Source organism: Bubalus kerabau, chromosome 1 (assembly GCF_029407905.1).
Source record: "Bubalus kerabau isolate K-KA32 ecotype Philippines breed swamp buffalo chromosome 1, PCC_UOA_SB_1v2, whole genome shotgun sequence".
In the NCBI taxonomy this organism is placed as follows: domain Eukaryota; kingdom Metazoa; phylum Chordata; class Mammalia; order Artiodactyla; family Bovidae; genus Bubalus; species Bubalus kerabau.
This window is the reverse complement of record NC_073624.1, coordinates 151312729-151333618: the sequence shown is the minus strand read 5'-3', so window position 1 is coordinate 151333618 and position 20890 is coordinate 151312729. Positions and strand designations below refer to the sequence as shown.

Genomic DNA, 20890 nt, shown 5'->3' with positions numbered 1-20890 from the left:
GCATTTTGAGTATTGAGATGCTCAGCAGAACTGCCTGGCATTCTGTTTGTATAGAACGGTTTTAATTCACTCTCTTAATAGGTCATTTGACCTTACCAGCTGAGTCTTAAACTTGATAATCCTCAAGTCAGCAGTGAGGCTCAGGCCACACATCCAGAAGTGCAACCCTGCGAAATTATTTGAAGGAGATTTTAAAGCCTTCATTCCTTGGCTGTTTTGTCTGGCTTCTGCCTGACGGCTCCTCAGGTCAGGCTCCTCATAACATTCCTCATGCTCTCTGCAGCCAAGACAGGCACATAGTTCGGGAGAGCAGAATCAATGAGGGAAGTTCACGTTCCTTTTCTGTGTGCGCAGCCTAATGACGTTCCCATGCCATTGAAGTCAGTGGAGATGAGACTTCGGCTCTGGTGACATGCAAGCTTTTTGGTACTGATGTAATGGAGGTGCCAAAGCAGGAGTGATGTGTTAAAAGGGTTGGAAAATTGCGGCTGAGTCCTCTGATTACAGAGGTAGTTGACGATAAGGATTACTTCTCACACAGACTGGCCTTGACTTGTTCCTTGGCTCTGAGGTGCCCCTGGCCTCCTGGATACACATTATGTCCCATTTTTATTGGCTATTATTAGCTGTTATTATTGGCTGTCTCACCACTGATTACTGTAGTCTCAGATTTCAGATTAGATGTGGTATCTGAGGTGGAGTTAGGGCTGTATTTGGAAAAGACTGGGAGAGTAACCACTTAACAGCCACATTGTCTTTTACTCTGAAGTAGATGTTTCTGCTCCATTCGTTAAAAATATTACAGCCCCATGAGACCAGTTGATGACTGCAGAGACTGTAAGCTATCAGAGTTCCTACTTGACTTTTCTTATTTTCTTTTAAGGAAGCTGCTTTTTGTCCTGTGATGATGCACTGGAGGTTTTAGTTGATGAGTGACAATAATAGAGCTCAAAATACGTTGATAATGTATCTTCCTGTAACTGCAGAATATCTTTGTAAGGTGTTGTCCATGTGTAAAGATGGAAAAATTGAGGGATAGAATAGCTGTGTGGTTATTGACAGGAAAGCACTGAAGTCTCGTTTGCCCTAAGAACTGTTTTGATTTCTGTCTTCAGTAAAAAAGAAGTTTCTATCTTTGGTTTCTAGGTGAAGTTGTATGTGTTTGTGTGTGTTTGGAGGGACATGGCTTACCTCAGTGTGAATAGACTCCATTGTATTCTTCCATGAAGATTTAGAAAGAATCCATGTGAGTGCAGCCTATGTGAATATTTTTTTCGTGGATGGAAGGTGTTTTGGACCTGAGGTGTCGGATCATCATTTTCCTTCTTGTCTCTTTGCATCTCTCATATTTGCTGTCTTCGAAGTAATGTCACACACAGCCAGAAGGAAAATACAAGGTCCAAGAAGGCCTGAAGGTTGGAATTGCTGGGTTCCTTGACAGAACTCAGAATCATTTTTTAAGGTTTGGGGGATTTTAACAAATAAGACTTTGAAACAAAACTTACTTGTGGAAAAAGAAACTTATTTGTGATCCTAACTCTTAAGTGAGATTAGTAATATAGCATATGAAAAGCTGTGTGGTATTTTTTAAATTTTTATCTTTTTAGTCTAATGTCCACATCTTTCTGTTTACTGTCTAAAGTCTTTTTATATTATACCTAGAGGCCAATTGGGTGAAGAATACTTCTGAAGTATACCATTATTTATTTTTGTTGTTTTCAATTAGGATCCTCTAAGGGCTATGATTAAAGTTTTTTCACGTTACTTATTTCTCTTTCATGGCCACAAATCCAAGTGACCACTTCCTTTGCTGCTCAGATTGCATACCCATAGCCCACAAATGGAACTTCTTCCCCGCTTATTGTTCTTTCGTACAGATTTGCTACTCAGATTGTGAGGCAAATGCACACTGCCATGTAGACACGGCCTGCTGCTGGCCTGTGTTCTAGGCCTGCTCCCAGAAACTGTTAAATGCATATCACAGTGTTAGTGGTCCTAGCCTGTCTCTGTCTCTTATCTTATTTAAATGAGGATAGTATTGCTGAGCTCTGGTTTATGTCACAGTGATTTTTGGAAGGGTTAATGATCTGGGCTTTGTGAGATTCTTATAGATCCTTAGATGAAAGGTGTTATTTAGCCTCAGCAAGGCTTCCTGCAGGAGTGCCTTCCAAAGAGCTCAAAGTGTTTGTCAGACTGTCTTCCATTCATCCTCATACAATCCCTGGTAAGGAGGGAAGTGGGTGAGCATTACTATTAAGTACAAAATGGTGTTATTACTGTTACTTTTATCTGTAAACAGGAGGTAATTGTGAGAAATAGAAGTTGGTAAAACAGATTATAGAAGAAAAACACTGGGAAAACTTCAAAGTAGTGTGCATTTGCTATCCCTCTGTACTTTAGGCTTCAAAAGTCTAATTGCCATACATGGGAACAATAAAGATCATCCTTTGTTGGGGGAGAAAGAGGACCCACTCTGTCCTTCTAAATACTTGCATTAATTGAATACTAGTATTATTTTCAGTTGCACCAGATTATGTTCTAAGAGTTAGTTTAACTCGCATATATCAAGAATGACTATAAATTTCATAGGACTTACATTTTAAAAATATATATATAGTTGATTTACAATATTATGTTAGTTTCAGGTGTACAGCAGAGTGATTCAGTATTTTTATAGATTATACTCCATTTAAAGTTATTTCAAAGTAATGACTATGATTCCCTATAGTATATGATATATCTTTGTTGTTTATCTATTTTATACATAGTATTTTGTGTCTTTTAATCTTATATCCCTAGCTTGCCCCTTCCCTCTTCCTCGCCACACTGGTATCCACTAATCTGTTTTCTATATCTGTGAGTCTGTTTCTATTTTGCTGTGTATATTTGTTTTCTTTATTAGATTTTATATATAAGTGATAGCATACAAATTTGTCTTTTTCTGCCTGACATATTTAAGCTAAGCATAGTACTCTCTAGGTTTATGCACGTTGTTGCAAATGACATAATTTCATTCTTTTTTATGGCAGAGTAATATTCCTGTATATACACACACACAAATATTTATGTGTATATGTATGATGTGTGTGTGTATATGTGTGTGTGTGTGTATATATATATATATATATATATATATATATATAAGATACACCACATCTTCTTTATTTATTCATCTACTGGTGGATACTTACTTTGCTTTCATTTCTTGGCTATTATGTAACAGTGCTGCTATGAATATTAATGTGCATGTATTTTTTTGAATTGGTGTTTAAAAAATTTTTTTTAAATATAAACCCGAAGTTGAATGCCTGGGTTGTATTCTGTTTTAGTTTTATAAGGAACCTCCATGCCTGATGTACCGGTTTACATACTGGCTGTACCAGTTTACATTTCCACCAGCAGTATAGGAGGATTCCCTTTTCTCCACATTCTCATCAGCATTTGTTACTGACTTTTTGATGGTAGCCATTCTAACAACTGTGAGGTGTTATCTTATTGTTGTTTCCATCTGCATTTCATTTGTCTAATAACGAATGATGTTGAACATCTTTTCATGTGCCTTTTAATCATCTGTATGTCTTTTTTGGGAAAATGTCTATTCAGGTCTTCTGCCCATTGTTTAATTTTTTTTTTTTTTGGTTGTTACTGAGTTGTATGAGCTGTTTATTTATTTTGGATATTAACCCCTTATCAGCCATATCATTTGCAAATACTTTGTCCCATTCATTAGGTTGTCTTTTCATTTTGTCATTGATTTCCTTTGTTACGCAAAGCTTTTACGTTTAATTAGATGTCATTTGTTTATTTTGGCTTTTATTTCTTTTGCCAGGAATTACGTATTTTGAATCTTCATTTTAGACTTCAAAACTGAATTTCCTCTTTTTGAAGTCATATTAGACAGCAGATAGCTTGCTGAGTCTACCTAGCACAAGAAATAGATTTTCTTAAAGGAGAAATCTTTGAAGAGAGTGGCCACTACTTTGTCTAAGATTGAAGAAAGAGAGTGGGCCTTATTTGGGAAGTCCAATAGACAGGGATTTCCAACATGTCTGTCATTATGCTGTTGAGGATTGGCCATTCATTCAGTTCTGTAGCTTGAGATTGTAGATATGAGAAGGTTCCTCTCCACTTTCACTGAGATTTTCAGACTCATCTTTTCAGCCTTGTCACATGTGGAATTATTTCTGATATTTTATGGTTGTGTCATGGAGCCTGAGAGGAAGGAGTAGAAGGTCTGAAATGAGAGCAAGGAAAAATGACCACAATTAGCCCTGAAGTCTCGCTCTTTGCTTTCTTTCAGTGTATACCACTATACTACCAGAAATAGTAATTCCTTCTGTGTTCTCCCTAGGAAACAACCATGTACAAACTAAAACATGGGAGGCTTCACAGATCATGTGAGCAGGGGACACCAAGATGATTAGATCTTGGTCTTGAGATTCTGTCAGGGAAGCTTTGGTTTTGACCAAAACCCTTTTCATCTTGGTGGTCCACATTTCTCTCTTTACTCCGTAATAGGAAAACTTTGTTTAATTTTCTGAAGATAACTGTGAGTAGTAGTGTTGTCAATAAAGAATAGCAACTGTGTGGTTGACATTTTTCAAATGTCATACTTAAGTTTTAAATTTTCTTCTTAAATTGTCCAAATTAGTACATATTACTTACAAGTGATTTTGCAAATATTGGCGGTCTTAAACTCTGTTTTTATTTTCTCATCAAATATTTATAGTTTTGTGCAGCTGTTCATTGTTTTATTTCTTTATGGCAGACTTCAAAAAATACTAGCTTCCAGCACAGCAGGGCTCTATGTGTGTGCGCATCAGAGAGAAATGTTTTCAGAAAGAAAAAGGTTTAGGTTTCAAAATCCCCAAGGAATTGTTATAAAACAACAGTGAGGAGGAAAAACTCAACATGATTTAAATACCTTGCTGTAATTCTTTTTGAATTTAAAATTTTCCTGTTCTGTCTTTTATTTTCTAAACAATAGACCACTTTGCTCTTCTTGGACTACGTTAGCCTAAAAGGAGCAACCAAGTTTCTCTTTTCTAAACTTGTACTTTAAGCTTTTTCTTTTTCTCCATTCAGGTACCTAATTAAATGGAGCCATTTAGTTGATTTGTGCTTATTTTCAACCAGAATTCAATTAAAATTCTTATAGCTGAACTAGAGCCACTGATTCTTAAACCAGGTCCAAGATAAGAGATTACAGTGAAAGTAGAAGTGACAAGGAGAGAATATATTCATCTCAGCCTTTGGGAGTTTTGTGAGTCAAGCTTCCTCTCTTGTTTAACAGGGCCAGGTTTTAAGGGATTTCATCTACTAGGAAAGAGTGCAGAGGTTAAAGAGCTTAGACTCTAGAGTTAGGCTGCCTGAGTTTGAGTCTTTTTTTTTTTTTTTTAATTTATTTATTTTGGTTGGAGGCTAATAATTATTTTACAGCATTGTAGTGGTTTTTGCCGTACATTGACATGGATCAGCCATGGGAGTTTATGTGTCCCCCATCCTGAACTCCCCTCCCACCTCCCTCCCCATCCCATCCCTCAGGGTTGTCTCAATGCACTGGCTTTGAGTGCTGTGTTTCATGCATCAAACTTGGACTGGTGATCTATTTCACATACGGTAATATGCATGTTTCAATGCTATTCTCTTAAATCATTCCACCCTCGCCTTCTCCCACAGAGTCCAAAAGTCTGTTCTTTATATCTGTGTCTCTTTTGCTGTCTCGCATATAGGGTCATTGTTAACCATCTTTCTAAATTCTATATATATGCATTAATATACTGTATTGGTGTTTTTCTTTCTGACTTACTTCACTCTGTATAACAGGCTCCAGTTTCATCCACCTCATTAGAACTGATTCAAATGCATTCTTTTTAATAGCTGAGTAATATTCCATTGTGTATATGTACCACAGCTTTCTTATCCATTCATCTGCTGATGGACATCTAGGTTGCTTCCATGTCCTGGCTATTATAAACAGTGCTGCGATGAACATTGGGGTATACGTGTCTCTTTCAATTCCGGTTTCTTGGGTGTGTATGCCCAGCAGTGGGATTGCTGGGTCATGGGTCGTATGGCAGTTCTATTTCCAGTTTTTTAAGGAATCTCCACACTGTTCTCCATAGTGACTATACTAGTTTGCATTCCCACCAACAGTGTAAGAGAGTTCCCTTTTCTCCACACCCTCTCCAGCATTTATTGTTTGTAGACTTTTTGGTAGCAGCCATTCTGACCATTGTGAGATGTTACCTCATTGTGGTTTTGATTTGCATTTCTCTGATGATGAGTGATATTGAGCATCTTTTCATGTGTTTGTTAATCATCTGTGTGTCTTCTTTGGAGAAATGTCTGTTTTGTTCTTTGGCCTGTATTTTGATTGGGTCATTTATTTTCTGGTATTAAGCTGCATGAGCTGCTTATATATTTTTGAGATTAATTCTTTGTCAGTTGCTTCATTTGCTATTATTTTCTCCCATTCTGAAGGCTGTCTTTTCACCTTGCTTATAGTTCCCTTCCCTGTGCAAAAGCTTTTAAGTTTAATTAGGTCCAATTTGTTTATTTTTGCTTTTATTTCTCTTACTTTGGGAGGTGGGTCATAGAGGATCCTGCTGTGATTTATGTCAGGGAGTGTTTTGCCTTTGTTTTTCTCTAGGAGTTTTATAGTTTCTGGTCTTACATTTAGATCTTTAATCCATTTTGAGTTTATTTTTGTGTATGGTGTTAGAAAGTGCTCTAGTTTCATTCTTTTACAGGTAGTTGACCAGTTTCCCCAGCACCACTTGTTAAAGAGATTGTTTTTTCTCCATTGTATATTCTTGCCTCCTTTGTCAAAGATAAGGTGTCCACAGGTGTGTGAATTTATCTCTGGGTTTTCTGTTTTGTTCCATTGGTCTATATTTCTGTCTTTGTGCCAGTACCATACTGTCTTGATGACTGTAGCTTTGTAGTATAGTCTGAAGTCAGGCACATTGATTCCTCTGGTTCCATTCTTCTTTCTCAAGATTGCTTTGGCTATTTGAGGTTTTTTGTATTTCCATACAAATTGTGAAATTATTTGTTCTAGTTCTGTGAAAAATACCATTGGTAGCTTGATAGGGATTGCATTGAATCTATAGATTGCTTTGGGTAATATACTCATTTTCACTATATTGATTCTTCCAATCCATGAACATTGATTCTTCCAATCCATGAACATGGAGTCTTTTTTTTTTTTTTTTTTTAATCGAAGTGTTGTTTAGTCACTCGGTCGTGCCCAACTCTTTGCACCCTGATGAATTGCAGCACTCTAGGCTTCCCTTTCTGTCACTCTCTCCTGGAGTTTGCTCAAACTCATGTCCATTGAATTGGTAATGCCATCCAACCACCTCCTCCTCTATCACCCCCTTCTCCTCCAGCCTTCAATCTTTCCCAGCATCAGGGTCTTTTCCAGTGAGTTGGTTCTTTGCATCAGGTGGCCAAAGTATTGGAGCTTCAACTTCAGCATCAGTCCTTCCAGTGAATATTCAGAGTTGATTTCCTTTAGGACTGATTGGTTTGATCTCCTTGCTGTCCAAGGGACTCTCAAGAGTCTTCAGCACCACAGTTTGAAAGCATCAATTCTTCTATGCTCAGCCTTCTGTATGGTCCAACTCTCACATTTGTACATGACTACTGGAATTGAAGTATAGTTGATTTACAATGTTGTGTTTGTTTCAGGTATACAGTAAAGTGATTCACTTGTGCATACATGTGTATCTTGTTTTTTTTCCAGATTATTTCCTCATGTAGATTGTCACCCAATATTGAGTATAGTTCCTGGTGTTATACAGTAGGTCCTTGTTGGTTATCTATTTTATATATAATAGTGTGTATAGGTTCGGAGAAGGCAATGGCAACCCACTCCAGTACTCTTGCCTGGAAAATCCCATGGACAGAGGAGCCTAGTAGGCTGCAGTCCATGGGGTTGCTAAGAGTAGGACATGACTGAGCGACTTCACTTTCATGCACTGGAGAAGGAAATGGCAACCCACTGCAGTGTTTTAGCCTGGAGAATCCTAGGGACGGGGGAGCCTGGTGGGCTGCTGTCTGTGGGGTTGCACAGAGTCAGACACGACTGAAGTGACTTAGCAGCACCAGCAGCAGCAGTGTGTATAGATTAATCCCAAATTCCTAACGTATCTCTCCCTCACTTTCCTCTTTGGTAACCAGACATTTGTTTTCTATGTCTATGGGTCTGTTTCTGGTTTGTATATAAGTTCTGAGTTTTAATCTTAGTTTCCTTTTTTTCCCCTTTTTCAAACTTGATGAATGTCAGTTTTCTACTGTTTATTTGCTGTGTATTCTTAGGCAAGTTACTTTAGCCTTTTAAACTTCACATTCAACTCCAAAATGAGGAGGCCATCAGATAATCACATACAGCCCAAAGTGTAATGCCTGACATGCATGGTTACTCAGTAAACTCTGGCTGTTATGATCTTCATTTCATTAGTGTTATTGTCAACACTTATATGTTTGTTGTTCACCTTGATCTTTTAATATATAACAGTATTTGCATTAGGTAACTTTGTTTTAAAAATCTCCTGTTATGATATATTTGAGTTTATAAAAGTTTAAATTGACATGGCAAAAATCACCATAAGTAAAGTCAAAAGACAAATGACAAACTGGGGGGAAAATATATTTGCGATTCATCACACAAGTAGTTCATTTCCCTAATATATAGAGAACTACTACTCAATTTTAAAAAATGGACAGTTGTAAAGTTTTTTATGGGATGTGCTTCCACTTAACTGTGCTATAGATTTCATGCCTTTCATTTATATTCTCAGAGGATATCAGGCAAACCCTTGGTTGGAGAAGGGCTTGAGATAAACAGCTAAAGATATGGACCTGAATTGTCTGTTTTTCCTATAAAATCGCTCCACTCAGAAATATTCTGCTACTATCTCTAATGCCCTCACATACCCTGTCATCCATGACTTTTCTCATCTCCTGTATCCTCCTTCATATCCAGAAAATCACAGAGTCTGTTCTGTGTTTCATTCATAGTATTTCACATCTGCTCCAGTCTTTCTAGGCCCACTACTAACTATTTTTAGTCAAGAGACACTCAGTATGTCACAACTTAACTACTACCCTGGTCTCCTTTTCTTTATTCGCTTGTTCCTTTCTCCAGTTAGCATGATCTATATCACACCCAGATTAAGTTCCTTTGGTTTTCATCTTGGGCCCCAAGCTTACTCAGAAGCTTCAGTGGTTCCCACCATCTAGAATGAAGTCTCACTTCTGAATCTCACCCTCAGGACCCCCTGCCCCCCTTAATCTGATTCACCTTCGTTATGTCTCTAGCCTTAGTGCTTCTCACTGCCTCTCTTTAGGAACCCTGCATACATCTAAACCGATCTCCTTAGCCCTCCAGACCCATTTCTGCCTTCACGCTGCCCTCCCTCCCCCTCTTCTCTAAGTCTTGGACTTGCTACAAGGCCCAACTCAGTGTCTGTCTCTTCTAAAGGGCTTGTCTAGAGAGCAAGCCCTCTCCATCATTTTCTTACCTCCCATTGCATTTACTGATTGTCTGTACCTCTCCTCCCACACTTAACCTTTACTGTCTATATTGTGTTAGGTAAACTTTTTAATTGAATGCATAACACAATAACTTGTCACAAGGTGAACACAGCCGTGTCATCAACATGCCTCTCTTCTGACACATACCCGGTCTCCCTAACCAGATGGCCTGGGATACAGCACCACGTTATATGCCTCTTTACAAGAAAATGCACATCATCAGGTGCCCAGTGACATTCCAGATCAAAAGTTTGAGTCAAGACTAGGCTTTGACAAATAAGAAACATAGAAATTTAAAGGAATATATGAAATTTCTGTTACTAATAAAATTTTTCTTCACTAATAAAAATTTTCTTCACATTCAACTGAAATATACCTTCAGTTGAGGTATAATTAGAAGTAATACCATTGAGTAAGTCCTCAAGGATTCCTAGGCAGTGATCTATAAATAAAATCTTTATGCCCATCTAAACAAGGCCATGTTTTCTCTTTTCCAACACAAAGTACACAGACATTTTCAACATTTGTTTTTGTTGTCATTTTATCCAACAAATATTTATTGATCATATACAGTCTCCTGGCTACAGTTACAGCATATAGTGAAATTCAGCTTTGAAGAACATAAAATACCCTTCTTCCAGAGTGGTTATATTTTAATGAATCACTAGAAATAATTGGTAACACTAAAACAAAAGCTTAAAACTGGAGATATAACAATGACTAAACATAAAATAACTATGAAAGATTGTTACTAAATCATCATAAATAACACAGAATAAGGACATGGGGACAGAAAAGGCCAAGATGAAGCTTGACACTGCAGTAGGGACTTTGGATAAGAAATTCATTTGATTATGATGTTACCACAGGTGTGGAAGAAGATGGCAACCTATGAAGGTAGAATAAGGACAGGTTAAAAAAAACACCTGCAATGAGGGACACCTGGGTTCAGTCCCTGGATTGGGAAGATCCCCGGGAGGAGGGAAAAGCTAGCCACTCCAGTATTCTGGCCTGGAGAATTACATGAACTGTACAGTCCATAGGGTCGCAGAGTTGGACATGACTGAGCGACTTTCACATCACTTCATCACTTCAGAAAGAGCAGAGAGATGTTGTAAACATCATAGGCAATATTTACTTTTCAGTAGTGCTTTGCAGTTTATAAGGAAGGTACTTTGACTTATTCATCTTTTTGAGTCCTTGCCCTTTATGGTCTTGTATTGTGGGTGGTGGTGTCTGTCCACAGCTCCCACATGGCCTGTTGAAAGTTTAGACTGACTTCACTCTTCCCACCCACTGCTCTTGCTTTAGAGAAGCAAGAGAATTTGTGTTCAGTCTGCTGTTTCAGTTTTGTAATTGCTGCATTGAAATCACCTCCCAGCTAATTTCATTATAGTTGTATGTACTCTTTGCTTCAAACCTAAAGCATGAGAAATCTCCCTGTCAAATCATGCCAAAGTGAAGTCAGAGATAAGTACCTCCTAGGTCCTAGCTGTGGTGTCTCCATCTCATGGAAACATAGGCACAAAGAGGAGAACCATGGGCTGCTAATCCCTAAAAAGTAACTTGTTAAAAGTATTGTGAGTTCCCTTTTAGTTTTGTTTTTGGCTTGTTTTTTATTGCCCATTTGGTTATGTCTTTTTTGTACCTAGAAGGCTTCAGTTTGTAAAGCTACAAATCTGTCGGTCTTGTTGACGTGGTTTTCACTTCAAATTAATGTTCAGCAAAGGGGATTAGCCAATAAACATTTCAGGCAGTATTTTCTTACACAAAAGGGTAGATATGGTTTGAACATGCTGCCAAAGGCAGGAAGAGAAGTTAATTGTGTAAACCAATGTAGGCAGGAGCTGATCACCTTTCTGAAAGACAAGACAATGCAGCACACAAGCTCTAAATAGATCTTTGGGGTCAAGTTGATGTCATGTTGAAGAATCAATATTTACTGGGCTTTATAAAGTTAGCCTTTAATGAACCTCAGGCACTTTGCTAGGCAATTAACTGCAGGAAGAGAAGAGGTGACAACGGCTAAAGTCCATGGCTGTAGAGAGAGTATAAAAATGAAGAGACAAGACAGTCACTTGCTAGTGTGCACAGGTCTCAGCCTTAGGTTCTACTCAAGCATTGTTGGTTCACGTACTGAAAGGCTTTCTTGGGATCATGCTGACATTTAAGAAGGAGCAACTCTTGCATCCTAAGAAAAGGGCAGCCCTTTGCTCTTTGACACTCCTTCCCTAAGCATTGTAGCTTAATTTTCTTGGGATGAATCCTGATGTCATTTTGCATTCTGCCTTGTAAATGTGCTCATCACGGGAGTAGGTCTTTCTCAGGACGTAGCTCATCCCTTCCTCTGACAAAGCTGAAAGCTTTTAAAATAAAGAATTGTAGTAAAGAGCATTTACTTTAAGATGCTGGCTTGAATCCAAAGTCTAATGAAAGGTTTTTGATAAACATTATCATTTGTACTTGTTATTATCATTTGTACTTGTTATTATCATTGAATAGAAGTGTTTCCCTGGCTGTTTTTTGTGTGAGAGTGTTCTGAACTCCTCGCTAGGTTATCAAAATCATTTGTAGGGCAGGAACCTTATCTTCTGTTTATTTTAGTCACTGTTTCTAATAAATGTTGTTGACGAGGTAGAGGAATGTATTATATCAAATATTATCCTGGCTGTAACAAAACTAACATTCCCCATGGTCAGTAACTGAAAGTCCATAGAAACAGCTTTGTTAGGCCGTGTGAATCAGGGTATGGCCCCAGGATGTTTGTTACAAGTTCTTGGTCATTTCTCCTCAATAGACACATTTTGGAGTTGATTTCTCAGACCTCTTTCTCTAGTGCATTTTGTCAGAGGAGTCTTTTCAATCAGTCGACGAAGAGTTGCTGTTTTTTCCTCACTCCCACTCCTGTCCCTGCTCTCTAGGATCATTTTTCAGATGAGAATACTGAGAAACAAAGCATAAGAGGTTTGTTAGGATTGTTGGGGACACACATAGCAAGAGATTTTTACAAGAGAATCTGATGCTTACTATTTTTGTCTGTGATATTCTTTGCATATTCATTCTGGGTTTTTTATTTTTCCTTTTCAGCTATTTGAGAACTTCTACTTTGGTACCCTAAAGCTCAATTCAATTCACATCTCTCAGAGGTTCACAGTGGACAGCTTTGGAAACTATGCCTCCTGTGGACAGATTGACTTCTCCTGAGGTGGATCTTGGGAAGCACTGAAGTTAAACATCCTCACAAGGTGCTGAGGGAGAAGTATCATCATTTTAAGCGCCAAGAAGGGATGTGGGAAACTGGGCGATAACTTCCCTGGGCGGCTCCCCGAGGATGCCACGGTGCCTAGTGGTTGTCCACAGTCACCGCAGTCAGCCAGGATGGTTTTGGGCATGGGGAGAACATACGCCTGTAACATATGCCTCTTCATCTTTCACAGAATCTACCTTTCTTTCCAAAGCTCTTCTCTGGAAGTGTACCTCTGAAGCCCATTGGAGCTCAGACTCATAGTATTTCTTACATACCTACTGATTTTGCTCTAGCCTTTAAACTTTTTTGTATTAATATTAATACTTTAAGAGAATTACAGATGTGTGATCTTATTAATCTCTCCACCTAGATCAAATATCAACAAATTCTAGAAGGTTTGTATTTTTCCCTTCCTCTTACACTCTAGTTTTTAATCAGTACCCAGAATTTCTTTTTCATTGTGGTAAAAAAACACAGAACATAAACTTTAGTCTTAAACCACTTAAAAGTGTACAGTTCAGTAATGTTAATTATATTCATCTTGTGAAATATCTCCAGAACCTTTTCGTCTTGCAAATCTGAAACTCTGTACTCATTAAAAAACTCTTCTTTTCCCCCTGCCCCCCAGCAACCACCATTTTACTTTCTATTCCTATGCATTTGACTACCTCGTATAAGTGGAATCATACACTATTCATCTTTTTGTGACTGGCTTATTCTCCTTAACATAATGCCCTCAAGGTTTATCTATGTGTAGTATGTGTCGGGACTTCCTTCCTTTGTAAGAATGAGTAATATTCCACTGGATGATACAGTCATCCCTCAGTTTCCTTGGTTCCAGGACCTCCCTCTGTATCTGTGGATTCTCAAGTCCCTTATATAAAATGGTATAGTATTTGCATATAACTTATACATACCATCCTGGATACTTTAAATCATTTCTAAATTACTTATAATGACCAAATACAATGCCATGTAAATAGTTGCCGGCACACAGTAAGTTCAAGTTTTCCTTTCTGTAACTATCTGAATATTTTTGGTCCACAGTTGACTGACTCCACAGATGTGGGATCCATGGATGTGTTGAGGGCCAATTGTACCGCATTTTGTTTATCCAGTCTTTCATCGATGGACACTTGGGTTCCTTCCACCTTTTGGCTGTTGTGAATAATGCCCTATGAACGTCGGTGTACCAATATCTGAGACCCTGCTTTCAGTTCCTTTACTACTTAGAACTTTAACTTAAGCAAAATAACTGGTAAAGGTTTCAACCTCTTACTTTGATCTGTCCTTTTTCTTCTGAAGTTGGTCCCTTTTGTGCTCTTTCAGTTCCTGTCTCTTCACCCTACCCCAGCCCTTGCCTTCCCATACCACTGACGGAGCTGCAGTATTTGGCTCTTTTCTGTTTACTTTCCAGGGCAGCAGCAATTGAAATGGTGATATCAGCAGGACTGTGCAGTTTCCCAGGAGAATGTCAGCCACAGAAGGCACTCCTTTGCTGCAGACCGGCAGAGGGTGGGGGCTCCTCTGCTCAGCCCCACCCGTCAGCCCTGCCACTTTCTCTGCTAGGGAGCCCCAGCCTCACTGTCACCTCTCATCCCTGCCGCCCCTCCCCCCACAGCTTTCCTCCCTCCGTGGCCTCTGTCTTTCCTTCACCACTTAGTCTCATCCTGATTATTATTTTCTGTTTGAGAAGTCTGATTCGGAACCCCATGTGTTAATAAGGCCACTAACTGGTCATGACTGTATGTAACACTCAGATTTGTTATCCTTGTGACAGCACAAATCATTTGTGAATAAATGGATTTCTAAAGTGACTGTGTTTTTCTTCTGGTATTCCTGTTTCGTTTTAGTTTGACCCCCTTGGTGTACATCGGGATACGATGCTGCCATCACTTATTCGCTGGCATAGCTATTTTATTCTTCCAGGACTTAATATTGGTGCCTGCCGGGTTGGTTGTTTTCCCAAAAAAGCTTTCTACAGGTAATATTCAGTTTTTATTTAAGTGGAGCTTTTACTTCGCTCACCTCTGATCGTTCACTGGCATATGGGAATAAGCGCTCCCAGGGGTAGTACTGAATAGCAGAATCGAGTGTGGAGTTGAGTGCCCTCGTGTCATCTTGGTACTGCTTCTAACTGGCTTCTTTCTGACAGCTACCATTGAGCGACCTTGGCCAGAAAATAAAGATGTCTTCTTTTGAGTATCAGAGGTATGATTTCAGTTTTTAGAAATAAAATTTTTGTCTTTGGAAAATGTAACTTTATATGTTCTTGTTGTTTAGTTGCTAAGTCATGTCTGACTCTTACAACCCCATGGACTGTAGCCTGCCAGGCTTCTCTGTCCATGGGATTTCCCAGGCAAGAATATTGGAGTGGGTTGCCAGTTCCTGCTCCAGGGGATCTTCCCAATCGAGGGATTGCACCCATGTCTCCTGCATTGGCAGGCAGATTCTTTACCCCAAGTCATAAATTCTTAACAGAAATTCTGTTATTTAGTGTTCAGAGGTAAACCGAGCATATAAGGACTTAGCATTACTGTTAAGTGGAGTTTTCCAGCAGCTACATGATAAGGTGGCATCATCACTCTGATGGTTAATAGTGTATGTACCTGTGTATTTTTGTGTTTTATAGAATTTTGTAGCTTAGTAGTTATCAATAGAACTGTGGGGGGGGGGGGGGATGGAAATGTGTTTATGTTTTAAGTTGGTTTTTTTTTTCCTGGATGCCAGTAGACAAATTTTTGAGACACCATAGCTCTAAAGAAAGTACTCTTTTAACTACTTATTATGGAGAGAGAGTAGCAGGTAGTTTTGATGTATGACAGAAATTTTATGAAGAGCAACAGTGTAAGCAAATAATTTTTGATGGCACTAACAGAATTGTTTAAGATTCCAGGTCCCCTTTCACCAAACTGAAATGAGGTCAGGGTTGGAGGATTTGATCTCTACTTATAATCCAGTCTCCCTTAGTGTTACCAATTTGCAGTTCATTCTGCACTGAAGTAGAGTTAAGTTGTAGCTAACATCGCTCCCCTTGACTTTTAAGGCACCACTAGCTTTACCCTTAACTCTTTAAAGAAGAGGAGGGGGGAAAAGAATCTCTCACCACGATTGTTACACGAGATCTGTGTTGTTATAAAAAGAACTTTGTTGTGAGAATAATTTTGTGGGGTTTTTTTGGATGGGGCATAAGAAGTTACCCCCAAATAAACTCCATATCCTTGGTAGAGACATGATAAATATTTCTTATAATGGTTATTTTTTAAGTGAACTTCAGAGTTTACTAAATTGGACACTGATGAGACTCCAGCTTCATAATGACGAAAAGCTTAGTTCAGGTTTGCTCTTGCACTCTGCCATTTTCCTGGCGCTAAAGGGAGCCAGAGGGATATGAGTTAAGGAACACCTCTCAGATTCTGTCTTTATGCCTGCAGGGAGATGGATAGCCAAGCCCAAGGATGTTATAGGTAAGAAAAGGGGCAGCTGTTGTGGTTGTTTATCAATAACTTTGTTGTTAATAAAATGATCTCTTAAAGGTAAAATAAGCTTACTGTGTGAAAAAACATCAAGCTATATATACTTTTATGTCTTAAACTTTTTCCAGTGTGTGTGTTATGCTTCAATTTAAATATTCGTTTAAAAAATAAATTTCCTCATCCACAAGCTACTTCTTCTTATGCATTTAAGCACATATATCATATTGCTAAGTAACTTTTCACAAATGATAACAGCTAATATTAACAGTATTCACATTTGTCATTTATTTGTAAATGTGTATTTATTCATTAAATCTTCACAAGCCCACTTAAGTTGGTGTTGAAGTGAAGTGAAAGTTGATCAGTCATGTCCAACTCTTTGCAACCCCATGGACTATACAGTTCATGGGATTCTCTAGGCCAGAATACTGGAGTGGGTCACCTTTCCCTTCTCCAGGGGATCTTCCCAACTCAGGGATCGAACCCAGGTCTCCCGCATTGCAGATGGATTCTTTACCAGCTGAGCTATCAGGGAAGCCTTGATAAGTTGATAAGTTGGTGTTATCGTACCTCATTTTAGAAAATGAGATTTAATAAGGTTAAGAAATTTGCCTGAGGTCATAAAGCTTGTATCTGTGGTTCTCAAAATGTAATTTTTGGACCCCTCAGAGTCCCTGATTCCTTTAGAGGGGCAAGAAGGTCCTACTGTTCTCATGAAAATACTAAGATATAATTGGCCTTTTCCACTCTAATTCTTTCCTGAGTGTACATTGGAGTCTCCAGAGGCTATGTGATATGGTAACATCACCACACTGATGGTTAATAGAATAGTATGTGTGTATATTCTTATGTTCTTTAGAATTTTATAAGGTGGTAGTTTTAGGTTTTAGATACGTGTTTTTTAGAGATAACTTAGTTTGTTCTCAGTACTTCTGCTGGGCTATTACTGGCTACTTCCCGTTATACGTGCTGTTAGGGGCTGAATTGTGTCCCCTGAGAATTCATATGTTAACGCTGTCACCCCCTAGCACCTCAGAATGTGACTATTTTGAGATAGGGCCTTTAAAGAGGTAGTTAAATTAAAATGAGGCTGAGGCTGTTACTGTGGGCCCGAAGCCAGTCTGACTGATGTCCTTATAAGGAGAGGAAATTTGGACACATGAAGAAACATTGGACCCCAGACTACCAAGATCATCAGTCCCTGGGTCTGTCTGCAAAAATGTTTGGTTGATGATATTGCCTAGTAACTGGTGATTAGAAGGGTCTGAGAATGACAGTGAAACTGACCAATACAGAACAGACAGGGCCAGACTGAGGAAGTTCCTTTTGCCTCTTCCCTGATCATCCAAACCCTCAAGGAATGGCCAAGAGACAGAAAGAGGCAGAACATTAAGCACAGTGGAAATACAATTTTTGATGAGATTGTCAGCATTGCCCAGCAGATGTGGCACTTATCCTTAGTTCAAGAACTGTCTGAAAAAAAAAAAAAAAAAGAACTGTCTGGAATCATTAAAGAGATCCCAGGGACTGCCCAGTCTGTGGATTGCAATGTTGATGGCTGCCACCCTCAGTGACATCATGGATGACATCAACAGTGGTCCAGTGGAATGCCCAGCTAGTTAAGGACAACAAAGGAAAATACCTCAAAGGATCGTTTGACAACCAAAAAAGAAAGAAGCATCAGCTATGTGCATGTACAGAGCAAAGACCATGTGTGACAATAAGAAGGCAGACATCTGCAAGCCAAGAGGAGACAAGAGAAGCCAAGTCTCCCAGCACCTTTTTCTTTTTTTTTTTGGCTGTGCCCAGGGATCAAACCCGGGCCCAGCAGTGAAAGCAGAGTCTTAACCACTGAAGTACCAGGGAATTCCCAAGTCTGCCAACACCTTAATTGTGAACTTCTAGCCTCCAGAATTTATTGAAAAAATAAATGCTGTTTAAGCCACCCAGTCTGTGGTATTTTGTTACGGCAGCCCTAACAAACTAACAACACTTGCTATAATACAGAAGCTAATCTACCTTTCTTCCTTTGGGCCAGACGTTAAAGAGATTTGCCAAAGTATAAAACAGTACTACATTTTGTGGGGAGTAGGGTGGGGAATATAATTTTTTTTCCATAAAATACATTATTTTGTTAATAGGAGTCAGTGTTGTTATTTTTTGTTTGTTTGTTTGTTTTTTAATTTTATTTTTAAACTTTACAAAATTGTATTAGTTATGCCAAATATCATAATGAATCCGCCACAGGTATACATGTGTTCCCCATCCTGAACCCTCCTCCCTCCTCCCTCCCTGTACCATCCCTCTGGGTCGTCCTTTGTGGATGTGAGAGTTGGACTATAAAGAAAGCTGAGCACCAAAGAATTGATGCTTTTGAACTGTGGTGTTGGAGAAGACTCTTGAGAGTCCCTTGGACTGCAAGGGGGTCCAACCAGTCCATCCTAAAGGAGATCAGTTCTGGGTGTTCATTGGAAGGACTGATTTTTAAGCTGCAACTCCAATACCTTTGGCCACCTCATGCAAAGAGCTGACTCATTGGAAAAGACCCTGATGCTGGGAGGGATTGGGGGCAGGAGGAGAAGGGGATGACAGAGGATTAGATGGCTGGATGGCATCACTGACTCAATGGACATGGGTTTGGGTAGACTCCAGGAGTTGGTGATGGACAGGGAGGCCTGGCGTGCTGCGGTTCATGGGGTCGCAAAGAGTTGGACATGACTGAGCAACTGAACTGAACTGAAAATTAATTTTTCCTTGAAAGATCTTTTAGAGCAGTTTTAGGTTCACAGAAAAATTGAGAGGCCAGGTTTTTTTTCAAGTACAGTATATCAGTGTCTATACTGTATATCTCGTTTAAACAAAAATAGAAGTTCTTTGGACTCCTCTATAATCTTTCAGTGTACAGGATTCCTGAGACCAGAAATCTGAGAACTGCTGCACTATACTCTGTGCGTGCATGCTCAATCATTCAGTGGTGTCCAACTCTGTGACCCTTTGGACTGTAGCCCACCAGGCTCCTCTGTCCATGGGATTTTTCAAACAAGAATACTGGAGTGGACTGCATTTCCTCCTTCAGGTGATTGTCCCAACCCAGGGATCAAACCTGCAGGCAGATTCTTAGTGCTGAGCCATCGGGGAAGCCCAACCTGTTATATATGGTCTTTTATAATGAGCTTTCGTTACCCAGTAATACACAGTGGATCCAAGTAATATGCAGTGGATCACATTAGTTGTCAATAGATAACAGAGTTACATTATGTCTGCAGAATAGCCTTTTGTATGTTATTATAATTTGACTCGTTGATCCCTAGCTAATGGACATTGATTGGGTTTCCAGGTTTGGCTATTTTAAATAATTCTGGATTGAACATCTTTGTTTGTATTTTTATGTCTGTGGGGTCCTCTAGAAATGAGGTTAAATGGTTTTAAAGATGTGGTTAAATTTAAGTTTCCTATTTGAAAACTAAGGCCTTCTTCCATTTTGTATTGCTAAATATTAAAAAAAAAATGTACCATTTAATCAAATATACCCAGCAACTTTGAGACCCCTTTGGTTTGAAAAGGCTGACCTGCCAGTAAGTCTCTCAAAATTTAGGAGAACCTTTTCTTCTTTATAGTTAATGTCCATTTTCTACAACTTTTTTCTTATCTGGAAATTTGAATTTTCTCTAAGTAGCTTTACAGTAGAATTAACAGTTCTGGATTGTTGTTGATTTGCCCATGGCTAATATTGACCCATCTTGAAGGTGCTACAGAAGGCAAGTCCTATTGAGGCATTACCCAGAAATATGGGAAACATTTTGACCTTCAAGGGTCTGGAAACAGCTATTGTCTTATTGATGGGCATCTTGTTAAAGCCTTTCCAAACTCTTTATTGGGCAACCGTAGTCATTCCTGAAGACCAGGGGCTTCATAAGATAGTATTGACATGGGAGGTGTATGGTATCTAGGTTCTGCCTCCTTAATGACTGGGAGGCACATAACTAGCTTTGCTAAAAGACTAGGATTGAAATGGAAAAAGATGGCAAATGTTAGTATGTATTCAGAACTATGGGACATCAAAGCTACCTCTTCCCAACCTGCTGCTATGTCACTTCAGTTGTGTCCGACTCTGTGCGACCCCATAGACGGCAGCCCACCAGGCTCCCCCGTCCCTGGGATTCTCCAGGCAAGAACATTGGAGTGGGTTGCCATTTCTTTCTCCAATGCATCAAAGTGAAAAGCGGAAGTGAAGTCGCTCAGTTGAGTCCGACCCTCAGCGACCCCATGGACTGCAGCCTTCCAGGCTTCTCCGTCCATGGGATTTTCCAGGCAAGAGTACTGGAGTGGGGTGCCATTGCCTTCTCCGTTCCCAACCTGAGGGAAGAAGAAATAGCATTTTAGAAATGTTCACTATGCCCAGGCACTTAGTATTTAATTTTGCATGGGTTCCACAGCAGTCTTCTGAGGTGAGTGGCATCATCATTAATTTATAGATAGAAAATAGATATTTTGCCCAAGAACCCAGCTAGTAAGAGGGGGTCTGCCCTCAGTCTATATGACAACAAATTGCTCTTCCATTATACATTGGGGCTGCGTACAACTGGGCAGGGCAAGGCTGCTTTATTTACTGTGAGATGAAAAC

The 20890-nt window shown here is 39.3% G+C and overlaps 1 protein-coding gene across 8 annotated transcripts in view; it reads left to right on the top strand.

The window, feature by feature from the left end:
• ASCC1 (activating signal cointegrator 1 complex subunit 1) overlaps positions 1–14607 on the top strand; it is a 112664-nt gene extending 98057 nt beyond the window's left edge. For 5 of the 8 annotated variants that reach the window (XM_055535336.1, XM_055535335.1, XM_055535354.1 and 2 more), the window contains 2 exons: positions 12631–12788; positions 14208–14607. In XM_055535336.1, coding sequence (XP_055391311.1) covers positions 12631–12747 — 117 coding nt within the window. In that variant the 3' untranslated portion in view covers positions 12748–12788; positions 14208–14607. The other 3 variants (XM_055535351.1, XM_055535353.1, XM_055535369.1) reach the window with 3 other exon arrangements.
• The last annotated feature ends 6283 nt before the right edge of the window (positions 14608–20890 follow it).